The 16,685-nt window shown below is 41.2% G+C and overlaps 2 protein-coding genes across 3 annotated transcripts; both read right to left on the bottom strand.

The window, feature by feature from the left end:
- Positions 1-864: 864 nt before the first annotated feature.
- Positions 865-6,334, bottom strand: LOC136476675 (uncharacterized). Of its 2 annotated transcripts, none has more exons than XM_066474607.1 (2): positions 5,835-6,334; positions 865-889 (listed from the first exon to the last, which is right to left on the bottom strand). In XM_066474607.1, the coding sequence occupies exon 1, from the start codon at positions 6,231-6,233 to the stop codon at positions 5,835-5,837; it is 399 nt and encodes a 132-aa protein (XP_066330704.1). In that variant the 5' UTR covers positions 6,234-6,334; the 3' UTR covers positions 865-889. The 2 variants fall into 2 exon arrangements, with proteins under 2 accessions (XP_066330704.1, XP_066330703.1); XM_066474606.1 differs by lacking the exon at positions 865-889 and adding an exon at positions 4,332-4,580.
- A 565-nt stretch (positions 6,335-6,899) lies between these two features.
- Positions 6,900-10,530, bottom strand: LOC136476674 (uncharacterized). Its single transcript, XM_066474605.1, has 8 exons — positions 10,328-10,530; positions 9,304-9,381; positions 8,684-8,791; positions 8,421-8,500; positions 8,179-8,254; positions 7,680-7,865; positions 7,447-7,572; positions 6,900-7,256 (listed from the first exon to the last, which is right to left on the bottom strand). The coding sequence occupies exons 1-8, from the start codon at positions 10,391-10,393 to the stop codon at positions 7,086-7,088; spliced, it is 891 nt and encodes a 296-aa protein (XP_066330702.1). The 5' UTR covers positions 10,394-10,530; the 3' UTR covers positions 6,900-7,085.
- Positions 10,531-16,685: the final 6,155 nt, after the last annotated feature.

Raw genomic sequence — 16,685 nt, 5'->3', positions numbered from 1 at the left:
TCTCTTTCTTCTTTCCAAATCCAAGCACTTGATCATCACCATGGCATCACCATCTTTATGATCTTCATTTGCTTCACTACTTGGAATGTGCTACCTATCTCATAATCACTTGATAAACTAGGTTAGCACTTAGGGTTTCATCAATTCATCAAAATCAAACTAGAGCTTTCAACAGTCCGATCAACTCGGCAGCAAAGTGAGCATTGAGTAGAAGCAACCAGCGAACAGTCCGATCAACTGGTCGGTGATGGAGTCCATGAACCAAGCGGTCCGACTAGTTGATCAGTGGAGAAGTCCGAGCACCAGGTGGTCCGATCACCTGGACGATGATTTTGTAATACAAACATGTATAATGTGTAGTACATGATGTAAAAATATATAAACCCTAGAGAGAGAAAATAGCGTATGTAGCTCGGCGATCAGTTGGAGCGAAGATGTATTTATATTTAATATAAACCGTCTGACCAGTTAGTGTATAGCTGAGTCTCCAGCCCTAGCTAGCCCATAGTCCATAACATCGAGCGCAGAGCCTGTGCATGTGTAGGAGGAGCAGGCGTCACCAAGGAACCACAGCCGACCACCCATAATGCAGAGCATGGAGCCCATAGCACGTGTAGGATGGAGCCGAAGACAGGGCCGTCTCTAGGGACATCCGAGCGTCAACATGACTGTTCAGGGGTTTAGAAAATTGTTTGGAGAGCAAACATGGAGAAAACAGCTCGGAGAAAAAGTATCATATTTGGTACTATACAATAGCTTGCGGTGCACGCCGAGCAGCGTCGTACACGCCTTGATCTTGTGGGCTGGGCCACCTCTGATGGTGCGGCCCATGTATTGTCTTGTGGATACCGGGGGCCATACCCCCACAATGACCATATGGGATATAATGCTGCTCTATAAACAAATATAATAAGCTTGAAGCTTTGTGATTAAAAGTCATAGAATGAAGACTAGATGGTAAATAAGACTATGTCTAATTCCAGAAGAAATTGAAGTACTAGAAGTATTCAAATTTATCATTCATAATTACTCAATATCAGTATAAATTGAGTTAGAATTTTTGGACAATATTATGATCAAGGATATATGACTTGCATATGTTCTACTCCTAGAAGGATCATGATTACATATCATAACTATGAAGTAGAGCATGCATGAAGCTGCTAAATGTCAAGCATAGAAGCTAAGACATGTAAGAATGGATAAGAATTAAAATATTTAAGGTTTTTCTGAAGAAGAACTTAAATCATGTGCTTACATACTTGTTTTGTTTTTGGAATTACTATCATGAAGTATCAGTGGGGGCGGTGCTTTAAGTTTTAATTTCTGTTGAATTAAGTGGATTATGTAAACTCATAGAAGAGTTAATGGTTATTTTATTAGCTTGAAGACTGATATGAAGTTCTTAGTTACAATTTTTACTTGCAGTAATATATGTTAATCTTGCATGGAATGAATTAGATTTATATGTTTTACATATAAACAATTGCCTATTGCCTATCTAAACAAATTTTGTATTAATTTTATCCACAAAGAAGCATCAATTAACCATGAAGGCTATATATTTCTTTGTGCACTACTACCATGTAGGTAGAAAGGAAACTAAATTTCTAGAAGCATATGAACAATTGGACTATACTAGCATATTAACTAATCTTAAAAGGATCAATTTAGTCAAGAAATAGTATAATCCATAAATTAAGTATTTAATACTTTAGCCCAAAAACTAAAAGTTTAAGTCCTATCCTGAATATGTTGTTGTACACTAAACAATGCACTTGATATGTGAATTTCATGCCTGAACCAATGAATACCCGAAGTATAATTGGATTCTATGTAACATTAGAAATGATTATTCATAGATGATGCGTGTAGCATATTACTACTTGAAGTAACTATGGCATGAAAAGGGGGAGGAATTTTGGGTAAAGGCATAAGAAAATATGGGTAATATATATTTATATAGACATAGTCTTCCTAAATCTATTTTAAGTGCATGTATTATGACTCGAAGTCCTAGCCGTGTCCCTTTCGGCCGAGTTAGCTTTCACTACATTGCACTAATTGCAAGAAAGCTTGTAGCTTTGCATTTTATTGTTATCTATACATTGGATTGAATATCAACATTACATATGAATGTGTATCATTATGTTGTGCACTCTCATCGAGCTACAACAATCTCCACTCCTACATGAATATTAGCATAGAAGCTATATTCGTAGCCTATAGCTACTACCTTTTCCCCTCATAATTAAACTGGCTAGCCAACACGCTAGTTCTCATTGAACTAAGAAATATCTTGCTTTCAACGGATCTCATGATAAGCAATAAATTAGTCTAGGGCCAAGTAGCCTAAGATCAGAGGGGGTTGCTTAAATTGAAATTGGCTAAATAGAAAAGTGACCCAATTGAATGGGATGGATTATAGTGGAAATTGAGTTGATAGATAAAACACTTATGATGATTTGTGATTTATGAAGAAAAGATATTTGGGGAATTTTGCATTAATGGCAATTAGAAAAATCTAGAAGGAATTCCATGTGAGTTTGAATGTTGCATATTTTATATATTTGAAGTATATGGTCTAATTTTTTATGTACGAGTACTTGGATCAAAATTTTGGGCTAAACAATAAAGAAGCTACACAATGAAATAGTTTTAAACCATGATATGTGCAAATCAGGGGGAGAACATCCCTGAGTTTGTAGGAATGCTGAACATTCTTAAGTGCATTTTATGTATTCTAGCTCGCTGTATTTAGTGAATAATAACCCCTATGTTAAAATATGTGCTTGAATATTTTCTATAAAACTACATCATAGCATACATGAATGGGCCTCCACTTGTAGTTAGAGATACGTGAATCTAAATTATTTTAAGCCCATGATAGGGGATATCTTTTGAAGTATGCTATTAAAGATCTAATATTGGCATTAGGGGGAGAGAAAGCCTATGTTGAATGCCAAATATTATTTCCATAGAAGGAAAATGATCTTAAGAGAAAAATATTCCTTAAAGCTTGAAGCAGGAATAGTATCACGCAGTAAATCTAACAATAGTTTAACTGATCCTCTTGTGAAGCATGAAGCGAAGCATATGCCAGATAATTTTGAAAAATAAGAGGGGTAACTTGAAGTTATAAACCAGAAGTTGTGTTTACTAGTAGTAAACTAAATGTTGTATACTATCAAGCTAAAATCTATGAGACACCTATAGGTTCTAGTTTAGTGTATATTTGTTAAATGAAATAAAATATGTGCAAATCAGGGGGAGAACATCCCTGAGTTTGTAGGAATGCTGAACATTCTTAAGTGTATTTTATGTATTCTAGCTCGCTGCATTTAGTGAATAATAATCTCTGTGTTAAAATATGTGCGTGAATATTTCTCATAAAACTACATCATAGCATACATGAATGGACCTCCACTTGTAGTTTGAGATACATGAATCTAAATTATTTTAAGCCCATGATAGGAGATATCTTTTGAAGTATGCTATTAAAGATCTAATATTGACATTAGGGGGAGAGAAAGCCTATGTTGAATGTCGAATATTATTTCCATAGAAGGAAAATGGTCTTAAGAGAAAAATATTCCTTAAAGCTTGAAGCAGGAATAATATCACGCAGTAAATCTAACAATAGTTTGACTGATCCTCTTGTGAAGCATGAAGCGGAGCATATGCCAGATAATTTTAAAAAATGAGAGGGGTAACTTGAAGTTATAAACCAGAAGTTGTGTTTACTAGTAGTAAATTAAATGTTGTATACTATCAAGCAAAAATCTATGGGACACCTGTAGGTTCTAGTTTAGTGTATATTTGTTAAATGAAATAAAGAACAAACTCCTCTATTCTCATAAAGAGAACATCTCATGAAGAAGGTTAAGCACCTCATGAAGAGAATCATCATGAAGACGAAATCCAACACACTAACCGTGTGCATCATAGTGTTGGGTATGCAGAATAATAAATTATCTCTTGTTTAGGAAATGACAAAGAGATAGAATAATCTCACATTGTAAGAATATTATGAGAAAATAATAGTTGTCAACAACGCTACCTCTATAATTGCAAATGTTTCTCTTATGAGAACTCGGATCTAGAAAATAAAGTACATGGCAAAGTTGCTTGTAGCAATTATATATGGTCAATGAAGAAAGCAATTGAGGTTGAATCTCCTACTAAGAAGAAATAAATATTCTGCTATGTCTCTGGCAAATGAAATGAATGAATATGCAATTAGTAAGTGGATTCTAAAAATTCATATAGTTCCTAAAGAATAGAAATCGCAACATATGAAAATTAAATCTCATACTAAGTATTAAGAAGTCTAAGGTAGAATATATTCATGTATAAATATTGAAGTCTCAAGAAGAGCATGTCCTAGAAGGAAAAGCGTCATCGAACGACTTTGTAGTGAATAGCGCTGTCTTATTGTGTATATTACATAATAATCTCTCATGTAGTAGATAATATATCTCATAGAAGAGAATTGTTATTCAATAAGAATAAGAACATCCTTGAAGAAATTAATCCACGAAGAATTTACCAGTCGATTCTTGAATAAACACCATTGATCCCTGAAGTGAATATGGCCCCGAGAGAAAGCAATAAGGAATCATAATAAACACCATGAAGGTGCCATACAAACACTCAGAAAGTGTATATTGTAAAGCTAGCAATTAAGTATTTATATCCTCTAAATATCATAGAAGGTATAAGAATAATGGTGACTTTGGCAATTGAATTATCTCCTAAATGTCAAATGTAAGACTGGATTTATTATTTAGTGGTACAATCAAAATCTCAAAGATTTGTAGAACATATAATTTGAAAATCCACTAATAAAAAATTATAAGTATTCAAACTCTAGTATAAGTTTGATACATTATCTAGACGATATTGAATATTGTAAATTATTTACCCCCATAATTCTCTGAAAGGATTTATTACCCTAAAGGATAAATTTTATTTGTTTTACATAACTAATAAGTGGTCATTATGCATGAAGCACATTGCTCTTATTTATACTCATATTATAATTCATAGAAGAATTGGGAACCATCTTTTGAAAGATATAGTATTATGGTACTACGTACCATTAGTTAATCACACAATTATAAAAAGTGAGATTTGAACAATGAAGTTCAAATTATGGCTTTATGAGGGGGAGCATATTTGATTAAATCTACCTTGAAGATAAACCACTAAAATTATAAATATCAAGTAGATTATATTTGCCAAAACATTAAAATTTATGCATATATTATGAAGATCAATATCTGTTCATGAAGAATAGAATAACATGAAGAATACATCACCAAGAAGGTTAAATGTTGTACTGTTTTTCTCTATGTGAGTTTTTATTTGAAGGTTTCTCATAAGGTTTTTAATGAGACAACATGTGCAATGCAATTAACGAATAAGATGTACTCTTTCCTCCGAGAACCGTTTTTTCATACTGAGATTTCGGATTGAGTTTTTAACGAGGCATATGCATATCATGATAATCGTCTAAGGAGGAGTGCTGTAAAATATACGGACTTTATCCTAGAAGGAAAGGAGCTGGAAGAATCCTAATCTCAGTCCGTTTGAATGTGGGCTTTTACCAAACTCTTAGGTCTTGACTTGGCTATATATACGTGGGAGCTCTGTAATTACCAATATTCACAGAAATAAAGAATAATTTTTCTATCTTAGAGCTATTCGGCTATTATTAAAGCTGGTTGATAAGCGGCCCGACTGATAAGTTCAAACAAACAGTCCAAGAAAAGGTCGGCTGTTTTATAACATGTATCAGCATCCAGCAGCGCTTCGAGAAAGCACGGAAGTACCTATACAGAGCTCCTCCAGCACGTAACAGCCCTGAATATAGCTGCCGCGGCCTTGCTGCCCCTCCACCCCCTCGTCCTCCTAGCCGCGCCCGCGCCCGCGCCGCGGTTGCCGGTCTTGGCCATGTCGGGCGGCAGGGCGGCGCCGCCCCGATGATGCCGACGCAGCGAACGCCGCCTCGACCGCGACACCGCGGCTGCGTCAGGGACGAACGGCAGGACCATCGTGTGCTTCTCGAGGACGTAGTGCAGCGACGCGAGCTCGAAGGAGTCGTACAGCGGGCTGCCGCAGTCCCACGTGGCCAGCACCAGCTCCTCCTCTTCGTTCCCTCCTCTCATCTGCAGCTGCAGCTGCAGGTCAGCTCCTCCCGCGGCCTCTCCTTGCTGCTGCTGCTGCTGCATGGTAGCTTGGGAGATCAGCTGCTAATCATCCCAGGCCAAGCCCAGGGCCAGGGGCTATCATATCGTCAGACACTTCACGGCTGTGCATGTGCCCGTGTAGTACCAGTCACCTTCTGTGTAGGTAGAGGAAGCAATGCCGGTCGCCTTCTATGCAGGTAGACGGAGCCATTGCAAGCAGTGTGGTGGACCGGTGGGTGGCTGCAGGAGAATAGCCCTCTTTTAAATAGGAGATCTCTTTAAATAGTGTCTCCGACCAGCGACCAGAGGCCGATCCAAGAGGAAAATTGATTGGGACCATAAAGTATAATTTCACAGTGTAAGAGGGCCTTGTAGTAATTCATTTATGTGAGGCATTTATTGTAAAAAAAAGAGACTCTATTACCATATTTGGATTGCTGCTTTGTGCCCTCAGTCACTCCAGAAATAGGAGCTACATGCTAACTCTTACATGCTACCTAAGCATATTTAGATAAAGTTTGTAAACGATGGCACTATCAGCTCAGCACAGGTAACAGCTGAGAAGTAGAGCTCCAGGAATGAACAAACATTACACCATACTGCTTCTATGTCGAGGGTTGCCCACTTGTCCCTCCATAGTCTTGAGTGCTTTCAAAATGCTACCAAAAGGCCACTTCAAAACGACCGCGACAATTCAACAATGATGAGTGGAGGGGCGCCTGAAGGCAACAGCATCTCTATATATAGAATGGCACAACATTGATATTTCTAGCTTCCACAAGTTAAAGAGTACAGGCTCCCCTGGAGGCCAGGTCGGCACTAAACAGCCATGGAAATGTCTGTTTGGTGATGATACACTCACAAGCTAACAAATAAGTGACATGCCGGTTCAGTTTATTCCTCGTCATCCGCTGCATCCCCGGAGCCACCTTTAAGGTGCAGATGCTTCTCCCTCCTCTGGAAGTCAGTCAGGCCTTTGCCACTCCCAGTGACACCCACCTTACCTCTGTGGTCATCCGGTGACTTGAAGATGCTCTCCTTCTTGCGACCAGAGAAGAACCCCACCTGCAAACAAACCATCAAAGTTCAGACAATCTGTTTCTCCACTAACTGGGATGCAGATGCTCCATTTTGGTCATCATAGCATGAAAGCTGAGGATAGGCAGGTACCTTGAAATTCAGTTTTTCAAACTTAATGAAAGAGTGCCTAGCAATGTTTTTAAAAAATAATATGGTGTGGGGGCCAAGAAGCTACCTTTTTGGCTTTCCCTTTGGTTTGAAACTGCTGCCATGTGTTCTGCCGCTTGTTTTGGGCAAATTCAAGTTGCTCAAAGCGGGCTTTTGATTTGAAAGCATGTATTTTCTTACGCTTTGCAGCTTTCTGCAAACACAAAAGGGTCAGCAAGAACACATGATACCAAAAGGTTCAGGTTAGTTGAAGCTTGCGAGGCACATTATCGAAATGAAAGGGCAAACTTTTTCACTTACAACATCCTCAGGATCACTTGGTTCAATACGAAGTTTGGCTGGCAAGCTACGCGCCTGAAAATCAGATGTTGCTGCTTGTTCAATTTTCCTCTTTATTGCCATTTTTGTAGCTTCAGCTTCCTTTTCAACTTGTCTCAGAGCATCAGCTGCTTCTTCCTCAAGCAGCCTCACATTATCTGGGTCCACCTATACAAGGCAGTGAAATTAATAGCTTAGAACAACATATTATAGAAGTTCAGAACTATATATGAATTACTAATTACTATATACCAATCTTACAAGACAAACTTAAACAGGATAAATGTAGCTAGGATGACCCATGTTCATGAGAACAACTCAACCCATTAGCAATTTGTTTTGGTCATCACATAAGTAATATGAGAAACAATTCTGTTTAGTGCAACTGAAGTAGCTGTTTGCTCCGTACTCATATATGAATATACCAACTCTATTTTTAAAAGAAAAAATATATTGCTTTCAGAAAAAAAAAGGAGCATACCTCTTCCCTGTTTCCCCAGCCATCGTAGGCTACATAATATCCATTTGGTGTCAAAGCTTCAACTGTTGCATTATACCTGGCAATTCAGCTAATCAAACATGTTGTAATGGAATGATGTAAAAAAATATTAAAGACAATCATCTAGACACAAACACCCAACTTGCTTGGGACTGAAAGGCTATGTTGTTGTTGTTGTTGTATCTAGACACAAACAATGCTAGGTATATCAAAGAGAAGCTCACCATTCCCCATCTTCACTCCACACAGCTTGAACTCTAGTACCAACAGCAAACTTATGGGAATGCGAAAGGTCATCCAGTCCCTGCCACAAGACTGTCAGAGTAGTGTAGGAAGACAAGCCATTATATTTCAATGCAAGCAACACAAATTGTAATTCATCAGGACAATCCCTTTATCTATGGAACAATTGGCATGTATTTCTTTCTTATTCAGAATTTCAGCTAAGGAAGGAAGCCATCCAACGAGTAATGAAGAAAAAAGCTACCTCAGACTGCACTCCAGCTGAATAATTTGGTGGTGATAGACCTGCCGCATTCTGGGCACTCTCAGTTTGCTTTGCAGTTGCCAAAATCTCTTCGGTTAATGTTATGACCTGCAGTGGTCACAAAAAATGACATTAAGCATCATAAACACAAGTAACCTCCCAGTATTATTAAATACGTGCTCGTATTTTTTGAGATCCAACTTAGAACAGCAGCAGCGACACCCAAATCAGGAGGAGTACAAACCTGCAATCAATCAAGATAAAGGGTAATGGACAACTTTGAAGCCACTGAATTTTTACATATTGTTCATTACTATTAATATGGTTGCTCAGACAGTCCCTACCATTGTCATAATCAACCTTCTCACCTTTCAAGGTTACAAAAAAAATCTAAATTCCCCAAAAACAAATCTTCTGTTGCAAGAGGCCTTTGCATGCTACCTTGCTGGGCATGGCTCCTTGTAACAAAGAATAGAGAGGAATCGATAGCAACAGGCCCCAAAAATCAGAGAAGAAATCAAGCATCCATTGGTGAAAAATCATTAATTCGATGTATCTGACGTGTAGCTACACAAGCATGAGGGCATCACATTACAGGATAAAATAAGAAAAGAACTCACTTCTTGAAGCTCTTTCTCCATATCAATATATTCAGAAATTCCAGGGTCATCCTTTTTCTCCTTGATAAGCTTCTTAACCTGAAACGCATGGACATAGTACATGAATTTGATTAGTATCTAAACCACATGGACATAACAAGAAATGTTTCACAGTAAAAGAGATTTGGTAAGGAAAAATAAATGCAAGGAATTAGCATGAAACTTTCAGTGAGAGATAGGGATAACAAGGATCTTGACTAATGCAAACTTCATTATTAATCAGTGACCAACAAGTAGTGTGGTGCCAATATAGCATATTATTGGCAGTTTCCAGACAGAAGAAAATAGTGCACCGCATCTGCTTGAACAATATCATTCCTCAAAATGAAATCACTGGTCAAAAATAAGAATGAGATGAGAGACAGAGGGTTTGAACAAGAGTGAGGTCACATGTTATAAACATCGACAGCAACACCAGAGCCTCATGCCTAAAATGCATAACATGAAGTCTCTAACAAATGGTGGTTTCCATCAAATAAATAACCTAATTAACATATAAAATACATATATAAATAGGCATAAAGATAACGCCGCTTTTTGCTGCTAGTTATTAGGAGCCAGGAGCAAAAATCGTAATTCCAAAGGCACTGGATTAATACCTAAATGGCTACATCCTATATAAGGTAAATGATTATGTTGCTAATTCAAAAGGTAAGGCTAATCTCGACCCTATTCCTGTGAATCCCTATTCCTATGAATCCAATACTGCGACATGCAAATAACCGAGCAAACCTGATAAGTATAATCCTATTACGCATAAACGAATTCTACAAGTAATGAAACTTACATTAATCAAATAATTAAAACCCTAGCCTAGAATCAGAGCGGAACATCCATAGTACAGGAATTCGGTTACAGCCGCGCGCGAATCCTGAGCCGCAGACGAAAACACTCGCTAGAACGACCATTCTGGAAGAATCGCAGCCAGAACGGAAAGGGGGCGCAGCCAGATCGAGGAGAGGGTGGGGAGAGGGGGAGAAGAGACCTCGCGGAGCTGCTCTTTGTAGGTGGAGAGGTTGGAGGCGAGCTCCTCCACGCTCAGGTCCTCCATGCCTGCCGCCGGCGCCGATTCCGCCGCCCTCCTCCCTGTCTCTGACGCTTCTCCCGGCTCGATTCGATTCGATTCGCCCTCTCTCTCTCTCTCTCTCTCTCTCTCTCTTCCCCCAATTCGAGTACCCTTTTTTCCCCTCCCCTGTTTTCGGATGGGTTGGGATTTTATGAGCAAGAAGACAAGAAAAGGCCGAGTCGTGCTCGTGCCCCAATCTTGCACATGGGCCCGGCCTCATCCTGGTACTTTCGAGCCCATCTGAGTTGGCACTACATGGGCCTTAAAAGATGTGCTCGGCTTGGTCTGGGAATATAGAAGGAAAAATCCACATTACATCCTCAATTTTCACGAAAGTCCGCTTTTTCTCCCCAAACTCCAAAACCAAACAAAACATCTCCCTTAATTTTTAAAACCATTCATCTTACCTCCTTGGCCCTATTATTATAAGTGGTTTTGAAGGCGGTTTTGTCTTTTTCTTTTTTATTTATTTCGGTTGAATCTTTGAAAAATTACAGTAAATCACAGAAAAATCATAAAATAGAAAATCTAATTTTGTTGGACTCCACATGAGTAGATCGATATAGTGAACATATAATATGGTATGCTTTAGTATAAAGTTTTTATTGTGCCTTTAGATCTATACTTTTCTGTAATTAAATGAAATAATTCATTGCTGCAGTTTCTATGGTCCAATTATGGTGAAATTTTTATGATGAGCTAATTATTGTATGCTTAAACTGTAGTAAAAATTTTATACTCATTGGATCATGTATAGCTTAGTTATATATTTTATTTAGGTTTATGCTCATTAAATATAAATAAATCTATAACTAAGCTATACATGGTTGAATGAGTATGAAATTTTTACTACAATTCAATCATACAATAATTAGCCCACCATAAAATTTCATCACAATTGGACCATAGAAACTGCAGGCCCGGGAAGCATCGCGTCCGTCTCCGGACGCCTTGAGGGTATCATTATCATTTACTAATCCCTTGTGTTTTCTCTCCATAGGTTTGTTTTTCCATTTTACAACATCTGAATCTGGATGCAATAGAACCTACTATAGAAACAACAATTTTTACCACTTGCGTTGTTTGAGAAAAAATAGAACGCGTTGCGCATATCCTAGTTATTGTAATGTTCACATCCTAGCTTGTCTTTTGTTCTTAGGCTTTGCTTAATGTTTTTGTTGTGCGTTGGACCTAGGATTTCAACTGATCAGGCTCCTTCCTAAGTTATGGATTTGATTCAAATCTATAGTATTATGTGCTTTTGATGGGCTGCTAGTTGCTTTTTGATCTGGTTGCCAAATTCTGTATTAATACCTAGGTAGAGGGGGCATGCTATATGGTTCATAATTCGATAGATTATGTGCCAAAATATCAGTCTACAGATAGATAGAGGATCCCTTATTTACTCTCTTTTGCATCCAAGAATTCTGTAAAACTAAAAATGGATATCTTCAATATTAAATAGGCATCGAATACCTCTAGGGATCTCTATTCATAATTGATCATACAATATCTTGGTTGCACCATAGGGTATCTATCTTTCACAATGTTTGATTAAAGGTTCATCAAGCATCAATGCATGAAATCCTTTGTAGACTATGATCACTTGCCTTACCTATAAAAAGGAGCTCGTAGCTAGGCCATTGTTCTATACAGAGCATCAGGCTTAGGGCTTTGTTCATTCACCGTACCCATTTGATCAGCACCTGCTTAATTACACTATTAGCACTGAGATGTTACCTAAGAAAGTAGCTATTCTCTTTCTAGTAGTGATCACAGCAATTTCTTCTCTTGACACTGTGACTAGTGGACGTTGCGGTAAGACATGCACAGATAAACAAAAGAACTACATCTTGCAAGTATGTGGGCCCTACATCATGGCATCAGACACCCGTAGACTGCCACTTAAAAATGATCCGTGTTGTGCGGCCGTGAGAACATTGCAGAGCCACGGCGAGGGGATGATGCAGTGTGTCATCGATCGACTTACACACGTAGAGAGCGGGCAATACAATGCAACAGTGATGATATACTTGAAAAGATATTGCACACAACGTTCATCTTTTGCTCTTCCATCTGCTGAGGTAAAAATCATGTTGTTCATGATTCTTTTCATAGTAGTCCCGCACAACATGCGAGTGTAGGAGAAGCTAAGAAATTGGTCATTCATTAAATCATGTTTCCTTAATCCTTACCAGGTCATGGTGTAACGATGCTGACGAAGTGCATGGTCATCACTACTACAGAAAGATTTCTGGAGAGGCGGTTCTAATTGAAATCGAATGTTGATACATCCGCTAATTGATTAATAAAATCGATCAAAGCATGACCATTCCTGTAACTTGTATCTTGAATTGTTCCTAGCATGGTATAATCCTAAATAATAAGTGGGACGTTAATTTGGTTAAACTAGCAAATATACCCATACATTGCAATAGTAGAAAAAATCATTGCATGTCCTGGACCTAATCTCTATGAAGAACTAAAAGGAGACTTCCACACTTACCTTCGTCTGTCGTGGCTTTGTTCGTCGCCCCATTCACTACCGGACAGATCATCTTTGCCGAGGGCCTGTCCCTTTGCCGAGGGCAAATAATCGGGCACTCGGCAAAGAGTCTTTGCCGAGGGCCTGACCCTCGGCAAAGAACAGCCCTCGGCAAAGACTCTTTGCCGAGGGCCAGACCCTCGGCAAAGACAAGCACACGGCAACAATAATTATTTACCGATGGCTAAACCCTCGGCAAAGGGCCGGCCCTCGGCAACACCGCCTGACATGATGTCCGTCTTCTACCGTCAATCTTTGCCGAGGGCATCATCGTTAGGCCCTCGGCAAAGACTTTTTAACCGTTTTTGCAATTTTTTTTAAAGTCCTTTGCCGAGTGCCCAGTGACCTGGCGCTCGGCAAAGACAGTCTCTGCCGAGTGTCAAGGTTGGCACTCAGCAAATTAAAAAAAAATTGTTTTTTTTCTCCCCATTTTTTCCTGGGCCTTGCTACAGTAATTGAAACTCCATTTCAAAATTTGGGACAATTTTGAGTTTTTTTTACTATATTTCCTTAATTATTTTTATTTCGTTGAATTTTTTCGACTATTTCAAATTTAAACTGCATGTACATGAAATAATGGAATTTGGTCATTCAAAAAATAATATTCATGATGTTTGGCGTATGTTGAGGCCGTATCCAGGAACTCGCATGAAATTACGAGCATCTTGTTGTCGTAACATGGCGATGTACTTGCGGTAAAAGTGTATTTAAATTATATAAAATCCAAACGAAGTCTGAAAATCACGAAACTTGTCGAGGTGTCTTGTTATCGCATGTGGAGGCCATGGTAAAAAATTGAGAAAGTTTGAAGCAAGTTGTGACGTCGGATGCCTAAAAGCCCGCGCCACCCCCGCCGTCGTCCCCCTCCGGCCGGCGAGCTCCTGCCTGTCCCGCCCCGGCGCCCCCGTCCAGCCCCGACGGCCCCGCGCCCCCGCCCCAGCGGCCCTGCGCCCGCGCCTCGAGCTTGCCGGCGCCCGACCGGCGCTCTCGCCTGGCCCTGACGGCCCAGCGGCCCCGCGCCCGCGCCCCGGTGTTCCCGCGCCCCGGCGGCCCCGCGCCCCTGCGGCCGGCCAGCAGAGGGAGAAGGAGAGGAGCAAGAGGAAGAAAGAGAAGGGGGAGAAGGAAGAGGAAGAAAGAGAAAGGGGAGGAGGAAGAAGAGGAAGGTGCCGACCCGACCGCCCGTCGATCCTCGCTTCGTTCCGACCGCCCGTTGATCCTCGCGCTGCTGCGGTCATCCCCGCCGTCGTCGTCAGCCCTCGCTCTTGTCGTTCTTGCCGCCAAGGTAAGCCCTACCCTTGTAGGGTTAGTAGTAGTAGTAGTTAGTAGTTAGTAGTAGTTAGTTGTAGTGTTAGTAGTAGTAGTTAGTAGTGTTAGTTGTAGGGTTAGTAGTAGTAGTAGTTAGTAAATAGTAGTAGTGGTTAGTAGTATTAGTTAGTAGTGTTAGTTGTAGGGTTAGTAGTAGTAGTAGTAGTTAGTAAATAGTAGTAGTGGTTAGTAGTATTAGTTTGTAGTGTTAGTTGTAGGGTTAGTAGTAGTAGTAGTTAGTAAATAGTAGTAGTTAGTAAGTAGTAGTGGTTAGTAGTAGTGTTAGTTGTAGGGTTAGTAGTAGTAGTGGTTAGTAAATAGTAGTAGTTAGTAAGCGACGGCGAGGCCTGCTTGGCGAGGCCTGCACGACAGCGTCTACGGTGGATCCAGGGCGCCCGATATGTCTCTCCCTCTCTCTCCCACCCTCTCTCTCCTCTCAGTCCTCCCTCATCTCTCGCTCTCTCTCATAGGCGAGGTGCTGCACGGCGCAGGGATGGGCACACGGCGGTGGATCCAGGCGGCCGCGTCGACTCCCTGCGATGTGGATCCACACGACAGCGGATCCAGGGTGGATGCGTGGATCCAGGCCGGCCGCGTCGACTCCCTGCTCCCGCGACGTGGATCCACACGGCGGTGGCATGGATCCATGGCAAGACGGCCCCAACCTGCGGCGTCGGCGCAGATTCGGCGGCGGATCCGGTGAGGAGGAGACCCCGGTGGCGGATCCAGCTAGGTGCGGTGGCTCCAGTATTGGGCTAGGATGGGCTCGTCGATGGGCTCGAGAATGGGCTCGCCGGCGAGTTCCTGGTTTTTTTTGTTTTTTTAAACGATTAACCGCGGCGGGCATCCTAACGTTCCCGCCATGGTAAATCGATTAACCGCGGCGGGCAAGGCTGCCCGCCATGGTTAAGCCACAATTTATCATGGCCTCTAGGCCGCGGCGGACGGCTTTGCCCGCCGCGGAAAACCAAAAACGCCCGCCTCCAGTAAAGTTTGTAGTAGTGGCTATCTACAGCATCTTTGGTACTGGTGCTTGCCTCCTGCTGCCACCAACCATTATGCGATGGTTGGCTCTGCCTAGATCTCTGCTACCCGTGCCACAACATATCCCGCACCACTCCAAGCCCACTACAAAGTGTGATCCACTTCCTCCTTGCCATCCAATTCCCCATGGCCACCGTTAAGCACAGCGAACATGCCATGCAACAGGGCTTCTCACCATGTGTCATGACGAGGCCAGGGAGGGTGACAAGGTTCTGTGTTTTTTGTTTTGACATTTACAAAAGGTGCAGCAAACATTGGTGAGATTTATGTTTGTATAGGTAATAGAAGCAATGATGGCCATTAGGTGTTTCTTGACAGATGAGGAGAAATACTACGAGTTTGATGAGTCTGACAATTGGGACGACGAGTAGACAACGAACTACATGGTGTCAATGAGCGACGACGAGTCGAAGATGAATTCCATGTTGTCGATGAGTCGACGACAAACTCCGTGGTGTTGAGGAGGTCCTACAAAGAACAATGAGTGCCACAACGGGTTGACAATGAGAGTCGCTATGAAACAACAATGAGGGTTGTGGCAGGCTGTCGATGAGGGCTATCGTAGGAAAACGAGGGTTGACGAGGGCCATGGCTAGCTGCCGACGAGGGCTACCGTGGGAAAATGAGGATCGACAAGGCGACGGTGATTTCTGCACTGTCAATGAGAGATGACACATGACGATGATCTCGACGCTATCCACAAGAGATGATGAGGCAACAACAATCTCCATGCCATATTGATGAAATGATGAGGCGATGATGATCTCTGCACCGTCGACAAGAGAGGACGATGATCTCTACACCATCAATGAGAGACGACGAGGCAACAATGATTTTCGTGCCATCAATGAGAGACGACAAGTTGACGATGAACCCTAGGTTATTGATGAGGGACGACGAGTTGACAACAAACTTCGGGTTATCGACGAGAAACAACGAGTCAATGACGAACTCCGAGCCATTGATAAGAGACGATGAGTCAATGAAGAACTCTGAGCTATTAACGAGGGTTGTCGCTTGATGATGATGAGGGTCACAATGGGACGACGAGAACCATGGCAGGTTACTGATGAGGGCTTCCACGAGAAGATGTCGATGACGATGAACTTGGCTTTGTCAACAAGGGATGATGTGTCGATGACAAACTTCAAACTGTCGATAAGGGATGTCGAGGAGCACCACAGATAATGATGAGGTCCTCAACAGACTATCAACAAGAGCTGTCGTAGGAAGAGGAGGATCGACGAGGGCCATAGCGTGCTGTCGAGTAGGGATGAAAACGGATCGGATACGGACGGATATCACCGATATTACATTTGTTTTCATATTTCTGTCCGGATTCAGATTCGAATACGGATAGTGTCAACTATGTCGGATAGGATA

The sequence above is a fragment of the Miscanthus floridulus genome, chromosome 8 (assembly GCF_019320115.1).
Source record: "Miscanthus floridulus cultivar M001 chromosome 8, ASM1932011v1, whole genome shotgun sequence".
Lineage (NCBI taxonomy): Eukaryota > Viridiplantae > Streptophyta > Magnoliopsida > Poales > Poaceae > Miscanthus > Miscanthus floridulus.
The sequence above is the reverse complement of the archived record's forward strand: the minus strand, read 5'-3'. Positions and strand labels throughout refer to the sequence as shown.

Coding starts and splice junctions, on each gene's coding strand:
- LOC136476675 (XM_066474607.1), bottom strand. CDS start 6,233: ATGCAGCAGCAGCAGCAGCAAGGAGAGGCCGCGGGAGGAGCTGACCTG.
- LOC136476674 (XM_066474605.1), bottom strand. CDS start 10,393: ATGGAGGACCTGAGCGTGGAGGAGCTCGCCTCCAACCTCTCCACCTAC. Junction 8,792..9,303: donor TGGAGAAAGAGCTTCAAGAA/GTGAGTTCTTTT, acceptor TGACCACTGCAG/GTCATAACATTAACCGAAGA. Junction 7,866..8,178: donor GCTGGGGAAACAGGGAAGAG/GTATGCTCCTTT, acceptor TGCCTTGTATAG/GTGGACCCAGATAATGTGAG.